The 12,613-nt window shown below is 36.6% G+C and overlaps 1 protein-coding gene across 19 annotated transcripts in view; it reads right to left on the reverse strand.

The window, feature by feature from the left end:
• The window catches only part of LOC117673782 (cohesin subunit SA-2-like), a 66,891-nt gene that overhangs the window by 54,106 nt on the left and 172 nt on the right, over nucleotides 1–12,613 (reverse strand). For 6 of the 19 annotated variants that reach the window (XM_087895315.1, XM_087895311.1, XM_034431413.2 and 3 more), the window contains exons 1-6: nucleotides 12,487–12,603; nucleotides 6,162–6,256; nucleotides 5,771–5,914; nucleotides 2,898–2,982; nucleotides 2,027–2,173; nucleotides 1,773–1,869 (exon numbers count right to left, since the gene is read on the reverse strand). In XM_087895315.1, the coding sequence (XP_087751441.1) occupies nucleotides 1,773–1,859 (87 nt within the window). In that variant the 5' untranslated portion in view covers nucleotides 1,860–1,869; nucleotides 2,027–2,173; nucleotides 2,898–2,982; ... (1 more) ...; nucleotides 6,162–6,256; nucleotides 12,487–12,603. Of the gene's footprint in view, nucleotides 1–1,772; nucleotides 1,870–2,026; nucleotides 2,174–2,897; nucleotides 2,983–5,770; nucleotides 5,915–6,161; nucleotides 6,257–12,432; nucleotides 12,612–12,613 lie in introns of those variants that run through there. The other 13 variants (XM_087895309.1, XM_087895308.1, XM_034431410.2 and 10 more) reach the window with 4 other exon arrangements.

Raw genomic sequence — 12,613 nt, forward strand, 5'->3', positions numbered from 1 at the left:
TGAATTATTAAATGAAAGGGGTGAACTTAAGTCGAAGCAAGAACTAGAAGAACAAGAGTTTGAAATGGATTGGTTTTCATATATGCAAATACAGTCTAGATATGATGAAGATTCTAAAAAGGAGGGTTTTTATAGTAACTTGACAAACTTAGATAAAATCTTAACAGGTTCTGATGACCATGTAATTAAAAAATTGTACAGTCATTTATTAGAAGTAAAATTGGCAGAAGAACAAGTTAAAGAAACAATGATTGCATGGGGGAAAAATGTGGGTCATGGGATTGACTTAGAGAAATGGGAAAAATTATGGTTGCAGAATTATAAAATGACAATGTCAACAGCATATAAGGAAAATCTGTATAAGATGTTTTACAGGTGGCATTTACCTCTGGCGAGAATAGCCAGAATGTACAAGAATAAATCCGAGAAATGTTGGAAGTGTCATCAGACTCCAGGCTCATATTACCATATGTGGTGGACATGTGCAGAAGCTAAAAGATATTGGACTAAAATCCACAAATGGTTGGAAAAAATGACAAAGAAACATATTGACTTTAAACCAGAGATATTTTTATTGGGGATTTTACCAGAAATATACAATAGAGAAATGAGATATTTAATTGTGAATGTATTAATGGCGGCTAGAATTGTATTTGCTAGAAACTGGAAAGGAGAGAAGATACCCACAGATGACGACGTTATCAAGAAAATTTTGGAGTGCGCTGAAATGAGTAAATTGACATTTGAAATTAGGGAACAAGAAGACAAACAATATTATTTGATATGGGATTTATTTTATCAATGGTTAGACAAGAAAGAATGGAAATGAAATATGAAATATGAAATGGATAAGATAATAAAACATATAAAGGGTTTTTTTTTCCCCTTATAGAGGACAATTTACTGTTAAATAATTGGTAAATGAGAATAATAATGTAATAAACTGTTAAATAAGAAAATGTTGGATAGAGGATTAAGCACAAAAGATTTGTAACAATCAATACACTTTATGTAATTGTAATGGATGATAATTGTTTTATGTTTTAAGTTTTGTTTAAAAATAAAAAAAATTTCCAAAAAAAAAAGAGAGAGATTTATGACTTTGGGGAATGGGGATTTCCAATTGTTGGAAAGATCCCAGTTAAAAATTTAAAGAAAAGTTTTATCATTAAGGAGGATAAATAACATTTAATCCTGGACTTATCAGAGTTAATGATTACCGTGGTTCATGGTAGATTAGAAGCCACTGTGGACTTTCTGGAGTTAGATACAATAATAGATTGTTAAGGGGGCTTTATAATGTAACTTTGTTGTTGAGTTTACCTGTTAACTCTTTTTTTTTTTAATATAGTAGATAGATGCCAGGTCAAATTAGCTGGGTAAACAGAGTTGTAGAAGTTCATAACATTGTGAGTCTGTTTCACAAGGGGGGAATCTATTATTGCTGAAATATATTTATCAGTATTCAACTAGGGATGACGTTCTATGTGTATGTGTTGGGTTTATTTATGAAAATTTTTCATGTTTTGTGTAGTTTTGTTTTGTTCTTGTAATTTTTCCTTTTGTTTGGAGTACAATAGTATGCATATAATAGTGGTTCTTCTAGTCTAAGAATGGATGCTTCCCATTTTTGCAAGTTTCTGTCCACCCTTATATCTACCTGGAACAATCATCAACAAATATAATCCTGCATTGTAAATAAGAATTGAATGTATAATGAAAATATATTTTAATCATTGTCTCTCTTTGTAATGTAGAAAAAGGATTTTTACCTTGACAGCCTGAACACTGAATGAAGAAGTTAATGAGATCCAGAAGTGCCACATCTCTATCTTTTTTGTAGGCTTCAATCCAGTCATCTACCACAGGCTGAACCAGATTGCAAAAAAAAACCAAAAAAAACCTCAGATTAAAAACTAAAAATGACATATTTCAACCGTGAAATAAAAGAGAGCAAAGCAACAAGGTTTTCATAAACAGTTTAATTTAGAGATGTCCAGTCAATCCAGAAAATATGTAGATGTACCTGCATAGCTCTTTTCCCCATACTGACCACCTCAAACAATGTAACGGCTTCAACCACTTCTCCATTTTGCAGCTGGCTTGATCGTTTACTACTGGAAGAGTTTCTTCTTCTGTTTTCACATTGTTCTCGGACTTTTCTTTTCCCTTTCTAAAATGATAAAGATGAAATTCACTCCATGACACAGGAACAGTATGCAAAGGGGCAAATTCCTTGACAGAACTGTTATAAAATAGATACAGAGGTACCAACTACATTGATCCAGCATTATCAGCTGGGAGGAGTGCTCAATTTCACTGGGAGGGGGTATAGATATAGGAAATATATTTACAGACAGTCCTCACTTAAACATTCGTTCAGGAATTTTTTGTAGTTACAATGCTGTTACCAGAACTGCTATTGCTGAATGGTACAGTCAGGTGTTTCACTAACAACTGCTTCAACTTACTGAAGGAAAGTCTTATTTCCAATTAATGTCGTTAAGTGAGGACAACCTATATGGGCATTTACAAAATGAAACCATTTCACATTAGTAATAGTATAGGTCAACTTTAGACCAGTGATGGGTTGCCCCCGGTTCGCACCGGTTCTATAGAACCAGTAGTAAAACTGGCAGGAGGCTCCGCCCACCAACTCCAACGTCATCAAAATGCTTTTGAGCATGTGCAGAAGAGCGCGCTCGTGAGCAAAGCAGCCCCATTGCAAACCTGTAGTAAAGGTAAGTAGAACCCACCCCTGCTCTAGACATACCCTTGAACTTAAATATATTAATTTGACAGCACCCCCCAATATGGTTTTAAGCTATAAACTGCACCCAGATCAAATTCAGTTTTTTCCCATCTAATTTTATGAAATTAGAAATCATAGCACTTACAAAAACTTCAGTATTGCTATTTCTCAAGCAATTTCCATTTGGTGTAGTGGTTTCAGGGGCAGCCTCGTCTTGGATTCCATTTTCTCTGAACATAATTTTAAAAACATAAGAAAAACTCTTATGAGTATGAACATTTAAAAGAGTAGAGAATATTATTCTGTAATCTTATGAGATTGCTAGTTAAATCAATGTATCCACCAAAGAGAAAAAATACATTAGAAGTGATACTCAAAAGCTACTTTCTTAAAACATATGCATCAATATTTGCCTAGAGTAAAACTATATACATAGCAAACATAGAGCCACAATAGATATTCCACAGAACATGCAAATAAATTTCTAACATTTGTTTTAATGAAAATGAACTAAAGAAAGCTAGAATTAAGTTTCCCTCTACTGCTAAATATCTGTGAATGTGATTTTTCTCTCTATGAGAAATCTGAAAGAAATATTTACCAAACAACTGCCACCTTTCCGGTTATGTGATGCTCCTACATTTTATTGAAAATCAAATGTACATGAAATAATATTTTCACATTATCTGTACTGTTTATTGCAATGACTGTGTAAGTCATTGCAATAAAGCCATTTTGAAATCTACCAAACAAGGACTTAATCTTTTACTATTTATTTATTTATTTATTATTTATTATTTGGACTTATATGCCGCCCTATCTCCGAAAGGACTTAGGGCGGCTCACAACAATAAAACACACAAAGTTCAATTTTTAAAAAAAAAAAATACCCAATAAAACTGTAAAAACCATTAAAATCCCCTCTAAAACCCCTTCAGTCCAAGCTGGCCAGGCGATATAGCCATGTTTTAAGGCCACGGGGGAAAGAGCGAAGGTCAGGGGCCACCCAGAGCCTCAGAGGGAGTTGATTCCACAGGGTAGATACGCCCACAGAGAAGGCCCGCTCCCTAGGGGTCGCCGACCGACATTGTCTGGCCGACAGCACCCCAAGGAGGCCCTCCCTGTGGGAACGCACTGAGCAATGGGGAGCTGTCGTTGGCCACAGATGGTCCACCAAATACCCCGGGCCTAAGCCATGTAGGGCTTTATAGGTGATTACCAGCACCTTGAATCTCACCCGGAGGGCAACTGGTAGCCAATGCAGGTCCCGCAGGAGGGGTGTAACATGAGAGTGTCGGGACACTCCCATCACTACCCGCGCGGCGGGTATATATATATATATATATATATTATATATATATATAATAAAATAAACTCCAATTATATAAATAGCATTGGTTCCATAATAAAATTATGAACACTGTTGTATTAGCATTTAAATCAAATTTCCCACAAATTTGTTTAACGTAAGCTAACATGCAGGTAACAATCTTTAATTCGGGTTTGATTTTCTTTTTGGGAGAAAAATGAGGCAGCAATTCCAAACACTGACTATCTCACTGTCCAATTATCTATTTAATCTGAAGAAGTGTTTATATACATTCAATCAGAATAAATTAGGATAAGGTATGTCATTTGCATTCAGCTGACCTGATAGTAGGAATATTATAATTGATACTTAGTCAAGTTCTAATTTACTGTATTATTAAAGACAAAAGCAATGACATCTGTATGCAGATGGTAAAATCCCGAGTACAACCAAAAATAATTCTAAATCTGAAGCAACTTCAAAATGATTTTTCCCAATCCATTGTTTTGAATGTGCTAGATAAGTTTAAATTTCATATTTATTTCACAGTATGCTCAAGTGCCTCTATGTAGAAACTTATGATGATGATGATGATGATGATGATGATGATGATGATGATGATGATGATTTCTTAAACTTTTATACCGCCCTTCTCCCGAAGGACTCAGGGCGGTGTACAGCCATATTAAAACAAACATATACCTAAAAATTTAAAAACAATTTAAAATATATGAAAATTTGGCCCTTATGTTAAAAACTACAGACACCCAGTTAAAATTCATTTTCTAAGCCAGCCTGGCCTGTTGGAACAAAAGTCTTAAGGGCACGGCGAAAAGTACGTAAGTCGAGGATCATGCAGATCTCCGGGGGCAGTTCATTCCAGAGGGAAGGCTCTCCCCCTCGGTGTCGCCAGTCGACATTGTTTGGTATCTGGGACTGCTTACAGTGTTGTTCTTATTGCAAATGGAATTGCTGAATTATGAGTTATTAAAATAAAAGAGAGCCAAACGAAGGGTCTTTTCCACATTCCCATTCAATTTAGGTCTGTCTTTCATCAAGGTACGCCATTTCCTCTGGTTAGGTTTAGGGAGACAGAGCTGGAAATCAGGTAAGACAGCAAGAGGAGCCTCGTCTTGCTCCACGCGCCCCAAAATAATAAGACCTCCCCGAAAATAAGGCCAAGCGCTTATTTCAGGATTCAAAAAAATATAACACAGGGTCTTATTTTCGGGGAAACACAGTATGTATGTGTGTATATATGTATATGTGTGTGGGGTGTGTGTGTGTGTTTGTGTGTGTGTGTGTATCTTCATTCAATCTGTCCCTATCCATGTATTCTGTATTCCTTCCTTCTTCTGGCCACAGACAAAACAAGCATATTTAGGCAAAAGGTCCAGAGAACCAACATTGCTTGTGTCCTATATATAATCATTCCTCTATCTCCTTCCCTGCTGCAAATTCAGGATTGAGACATCTATTCTAAGTGGTATAGCAAGTGTTCACAACCAGCTCCAGTGTGACTATAGTGTTGAATGTAGGCAGGGAAGTCATTGCTCTTTTCTCCTTTGAGAAAAAAGCAATAACCTTGAATGGCTGGTTCTCTTATTTAAAGTAAATAAAGTACTTTTTAAAAACAGAGCTTTATTTTTTTTTTCCCCCTAACTGAATAGAATGGTGTATTTAGGCATCAGGGTTGGCTAAGTACTCACCCACGATCCTCTCTGACATCATTGAACTGACATCTTTCTCCTGGAGACATTCACACTCAAAGTATGTGAAGAACAGTCTTTGAAGGTATGGAATTGTGAGTGCTGGCATTCACACAACTTTACAATAGCAAAGTACAGAAATACCTGGAAGACAAAACATATACAATATTATTCACCACAACTTCTCTACTGTAGAGCAATTTCAGAGATGTTGGTGGGGATTATCTGAAACATTAACTGAAAAAACTCTAGTTGTGTAAAAATTGAACAGGTCTATAAATAGATGTACAGACATTTACCCACATTTCCAAACCATAAATATAACTTAATGAAACATAGTTTTAAATAAAAATGCCAAGGTAATGTTTGTATGCTATTATTAGAGACTTACTTGTGGTTAGAGAAATTGGCAAACAAACCGGATTCTGCTATCATTAACACTACATCCTCTCAGCAGGGCAGAAAGCAAATCATCCAGAGCAGACACTTCAATATGAAAAAGAATATAAAAGAGGAAATTTCAGTTTATTCTCTGTAGCATCCCTGCGAACAGCAGTCACAAAACTTCAACAGTGAAATACACAGTCCCATGAAACATTTAAAAGATACAAAAGTAGCAATTCCCAAGGAAAATGTATAATTAAATTTTAGCAGAAATAAATTTTAATCAATGTTACTGAATTTAGCAACATTTATGATGAAAGCCAGTTATCTAACTGCAGACAGCAGTCAGTACACAAATGAGGAAAAATACTACTGTTAATACAGTAGATCACATTTTGAGGCGTAGAGTTGATGTGTAGGGTGTTTAAGAGAAAAGTATGGCATTTAATATTGTAAGGAAAAAACAGGCTCTCTTTGCAAGGATTATAAACATACTCAAGCAAGATTCTCTGATTCTGCGATCAACTGATGTATATAATTTGTTGAGCTATCCAAAGGGGGTTGGAAGAGGAAAGAATGAGAGGGAAGGAAAAAGAAAGAAAGGGCACTATTTGAGGTAAATACACTACAGTACCTTAAAAAAAATTGCTTTCAATAACACATTTAGTTCCCTGTGTTCATGGTTGTTTTGCCAGACCCCCTCCTGAATAATTGAAGATGAGCATCCCATCCAAAGAACATTAGATATGACAATTTGTCAACGGTCCCCAGCAGTCCTAGGGGTTTGAGACATGCCTCCTTTGTAATAAGCAGCATATATTCCTCAGTGCTTATCTGAATTTAATTAAAATATGGGAAAGTATGTAATTGCTGCAGTCCACCTCTGTCAATCTGTCTGAGTTTTCCTTTCTGAATTAAAGCTGCTTACTTTTTCTTCTATTATTGTTTCAAACCATGTTGCATCTTTACAAATTGTAGCCCTTCAAGAGGTTTCTCACATTTTAGCACTTTTTAAATTAGAAAATATTTTGTCTACTGCTAGTCTTAACTGCTAGTCTTAACCCAGGTAAAGATGGGTTGAGTTCTCATCCCCTCCCAAAGGTAATATCCCGTTTAATTCTTCATTTAAAAAAATAGAAGCAAGCACAGTCTCCATTTATTAAGGTCCCTTACCTTTCGACTTACATTATGACTTGAGCTGATTCCCTATTTATTATATCCCTTAACAAAAATCATTTCATTTTATGATCACAAGTTTAATCCATAAACACAGTCCTCTTTTAAAATATGCTCTTGTGGGCAAAGTTACTTGCTATATTATCATAAAACAGTACTGTCAAGAAGTATCCTTTAACATATAACATCAGAAAGTAAGCTGCTCAGATGTATGTGTGAGAGCAATCCACATAATGACTAGGGCAGGGGTTCCTAAGCCCTGGGCCACAGACCAGTACTGGTCCGTGGCCTGTTAGGAACTGGGCTACACAGCTGGAGGTGAGCAACTGAAACCATCCCCCCCCCAGATCCGTGGAAATATGGTCCCTGGTGCCAAAAAGACACCTCTAGAATAGGGGACTGTATGTTCAGACTATAGCAAACTTGCTACAATCTTGCCTTCAGCAAATTACAGGAACATCAAAATGATGTGCATTATGACAACATCACACAAATACTAATAGTATGTACTTGTATCCTAACATCTGACACAAGAACATAAGTCATTGTATCTGAATGACATAATCAACATGTTATTTAGCCCTGCAGATGTCTTTCCACTAAGACCTTCCATTATTTAGTCAGGTACGCACCATGTTTTAGGTTAGAGGACTATCTTGGTAAATATGTACATGAATCACATGAATCAGGCATAATTAAAGGGAGTTGGAAAAATGATTTTTTTTTTGTAATGTTATTCTTTCAAAGTTTCCATATCCTCCCTCACTGTCATTTCTGATGCAGAAAAGGTGCAGTGGCTGCTTTTTGCAGATATAAACTAACATGTACGGCAAGGTCAGACGTCAAGACAATCATAAAGAAAATATCAGGACTATGTAGCAGGTATTCCAAGATAAGTAGAGCTTTAAGATACTGTGGAATACTGATGTTGCCATATTTTATTAAGGAAGCCTTCTTGGGAATTCATTAATAAAATCAAAATTAGCATGTAAATATTGAGCATTTTAGGTAAACAAATCTGGAGACTTTGAAAAAACAGGAGAGGTGAGTTTTAAGCACTATTGTGGATAATGCTCCCACTCAGGAATGAAGTGTAAACCCCACTGAAACAATGACAACACTGTAATGAAATGTGACAGAAAAAGTGGTCCTACAAGTTCCACCCAATCACATTTAACAGTGGCTTTCAAAATGGAAATAGCATTATTAAAACAATTTTGCGATGAGATTTCTAAGAGATTAAGCCTTTTAAGAAAATCTGTTTTACTTAAAACTATAGTAACAGATGCTCTACCAGAAGGTGCTACACATTTTAGGAAAGGCAGCAGTAGGTATGAAAGCCTCCCAGTGTGGTTAACAGGCACAATCAATGAAACTATAGAAGGGGAAAAAACAATTTCCTACAACAATGGAAGTCTTGTTCAACAGATACAAAGTAAGGCAAGTTTTTTGCCAAGTTAAAAAAAAATATGGAAAAATAAAAAACCAAGGTATGCTTTGTTAATAAAGTAGTCAAGGAATAAATTATCTAAATTAGTTTGTGTATTCTGCAGAATAAAAAGGAAGTTCAAATTAAATATTGTTATAAAACAATATTTAGGACTAGGAAAGGATTAAATCTAGAACAGGGGTGTTAAACTGGCGGCCCATGGGCTGGATGCGTCACATGCAGGCCATGCCCATCCTAGCTCAGCAAAGGGGAAAACGTCTTGAAACATGTGATGGCAACGTGACACCCTGAGTTTGACACCCATGATCTAGAACATAAGCCATATAAAGATGGTATATAAATCTACAACAACATTTGGAATATTATATTCCATTCAACCCTACGTAAATTTGGCCAATATATAGGAAACAAAGACCAATAAAATATTATTAGCATATGGCACCTACAGAGGTTATGCAATCACTGGTATACAAATTTAGTTTAACTAAAGCGTCAGCAAATACACACACACACACACAAAATACAATATAGGAGATAAATATATTAAGATAAAACCATAATAAAATCACCATAATTTGGAGCCATCAAATTACAATGGATAGATGCTATAACATAGTATCTAAGGAAGCTAACCCTCCAACACCTTTCATATGAATAAAATCTAAAATATTTGGAGTTTTGGGGGAAAGAAGACTTATGGTATGAACGAAGGTTTTTATTCATCTACCTCTCATTTTATTTTGATCATTTATTTGATCAAATTATTTGATCATATATACTATGTTCAGAACAAAGAAAATGTATCGTACTATTCTTAATGGTAAAGTATTTTCACAATGTGTCAACACTCACAAATATAACAACCGTTAGTACCAACAATAACTAAAGGATGTTTCCAAGTGGTTTAGAATCAGGATGTCACTAGATATCATATTCTCAGAAAGGAAAACTGTAAATCTGCAGATTATTGGTCTAAAGTTTTTTTTTCCCTCTGCACTCACATTCTTAAGTGAGTGTCTATTGGAAATCTCTTACCACGATCATCCTAATAATTTGTCTATGGAGATTCTCAGTCATCCAGGTCATGGTTGTCCCAAAGTTGTTTTTTTCAAGAGGCAACTGGAAAGTCCAGTTGCCTCTTGAAAACACCTTTGGGACATCCTAATAATTTGTTCTTGATGAAATACTCTTACACACAATTACAGTTACAACCAGCCTTGTTACCGATTTCATCTATATTGTGAATCATCAAAATGCAAGTAACCAGATGGTCAAACCCTATTGGGAATTCAACTCCCAACTGAATCTTTGCATTTGGCATTTTAATTACTAAATATAGAAACTATGCCATACAGGACACACTATAAAAACAGAGAAATTTCCCGTTCCAAGATAGGAGTGTGGAAATTATGTAAAACTCTGCATGTGGTGGCTTGACATAGATAGTGTAGATTGTACAGTATATAGTATTCTAAGATCTGACAGGTAGGGGGCTCTTTCTCTACCTCCTTTCCTCTAAGTTTAGATCATTACTTTGTTATGATACAATAGAGCGAATAAAACTGTGTAACATGAAAATAAAGTCCTTAACTGTGTGCAAAGCTGCACAAAGTACAGTAGTAGCCAAAATTATGGAAACCTTTTGGGAAAAGTGTATTTTTGAAGTTTGATGGCTAATAACATCACTTTTTTTTTAGTAGTACCATAAAATTATATATCAATGGAAAGATAATTTCATCAAGAATGTAATGCTTTTCAACCTTTGTTTTAAAAATAAAAGTGGCTTTTTTTTGTGGAATTCTAGATTTTAGCCCAAATTCCTGCAGTCTTCGCCTAACAGTCCTTGCACTCAACTTCACATTGCATTGCACAATTTTGTCTTGTATACACCCAGATGATTTTCTTCTGTCACGCAGGCATAGTCTCTTAATTTTTCTATCATCACTTGCTGTTGTGCACCTTTTCCTGCCTTTACCAGTGTGGTTTTGTAGTGACTGAGTCTCCTTATACCTCTTCAAAAACTTAGAAATGCCCCCTTGGTTAAATTTCCACCAATTTTTCTTCTAATTTCTTTATAACTATAGCCTTGTTCACTTAATAATATTTTACAGTTGACCAGTCAACTGTATTTGACCAGTAAAACAGTATTTGACCAGTAAAACAGTTGACCAGTCACCTCTTTGCATTATTACTTTAATTTTATTACGTTTTACAAGGTCACTAAATGAAAGAACACCAAAAAACCCAACCAACTTGATAGCGATCACATAACACACTGACAAATATCCTCCTCTCAGCTTCAATACAAGAAATCAATAACTGAATCCTACTGTGATCTGATTGGCTCATTGCCAAAACAAGATGACACCTGATTGGCTCTCTAAACACTCAGGCTACAATCAGACAAAGGAAAGCTACCTGATATCAACCTAAGCAAGTTGTGCTTCCTTTTTCTGGTTATTTGGCTATAACTTTTCATAGAATACAGATAACTGAACAAACTTTATTGCATTAAATTATTGATTAAATTATCTTTCCATTGATATATAATTTTATGGTACTACTCAGTGGTGGGTTGCTCCCAGTTCGCACCGGTTTGCAAGAACCGGTAGTAAAAATTTGTAGTAGTTCGGAGAACTGGTAATAACATTGGCTGGCTACGCCCCCGAACCGGTCCCCGGCCCTGTCGCTGCTCGCTTACCCTGCCCGCCTCATCAGAGGCTTTTTTTTTTTTTACTTTTAAAAGCATTTTTTCTACAACCTCTTCAGCTGAAAAAATGCTTTTAAAAGTAAAAAAAAAAAAAAAAGCCTCTGATGATCCTGTGGCTCAGCAGGGATCGTCAGAAGCTTTTAAAAGCATTTTTTTCTGCAACCTCTTTGGCCGAAGACATTATAGGAAAAAAAAATGCCTTTAAAAGCCTCTGGCCATCCCAGCTGAGTTGCCTGATGGTCAGAGGCTTCTAAAAGCATTTTTTTTCTGCAACCTCTTAAGGTTGTAGGAAAAAATGCTTTTAAAAGTAAAAAAAAAAAAAGAAGTTGGCCACGCCCATGTCACATTATCCCACCAAGCCACGCCCACAAAATAAGCCACGCCCACAGAACCGTTAGTAAAAAAATTTAGAACCCACCCCTGGTACTACTCCCAAAAAAGTGGGGTTATTCGTGTCGAACCTCAAAAATACACTTTCCCCAAAAGGTTGGCCACTACCGTATAGTGCAGACACTGCAAGAAAGGAGACATTTCATATCACAATGAGCGCAAATCAAAGACAAACATACAAATATGGCAGCAATGTACATGAAGGAAGGAGTTTACCCTGACCTGTCAAAAGTCGGACACAAAAACAAAAAAAACCCTCCCAAATTACAAAGACTCCACCGCCAGCTTTGTTTAAGCTTTGAGCGCAATTAAACAAAGCCTCAGGCATGGAAGTTTTTGGATTGCAAGAGAAAGAGCCTTGAAGGGGAAAAGGAGGGGGGGGGCATCCATTGCAAGATATTAAAGCCAGTGTAAAGGAGGGCGGCGGGGCAGCTATAGAAAGACAAGGAGGGAGGAAAGCTGCAGGGGACTGGACGCCTATTGCAAACCCCGCGGGATTCAGCCCCTGGCAGAACCAAAGAGGGAGCAAAGCTCTGTCCACGGCCGGCTCACCCGCTCCCCAAGACCAGCCCTGCGCCCGGACAGGGACCAGCGTGCGCCCCCTACCCAGCGGGCTGCGCCGGTCCAGAGAAGGACCCGATTCGGACCCAAAAGAACGAAGCAGGGCGGCCCCAGCGTCACTCTGAGCTGCCGCTGATTCAATCCCTGGCGCAGAGCCAAAGCCAATTCCCGC

The sequence above is a fragment of the Pantherophis guttatus genome, chromosome 5 (assembly GCF_059756535.1).
Source record: "Pantherophis guttatus breed Tessera chromosome 5, ASM5975653v1, whole genome shotgun sequence".
Lineage (NCBI taxonomy): Eukaryota > Metazoa > Chordata > Lepidosauria > Squamata > Colubridae > Pantherophis > Pantherophis guttatus.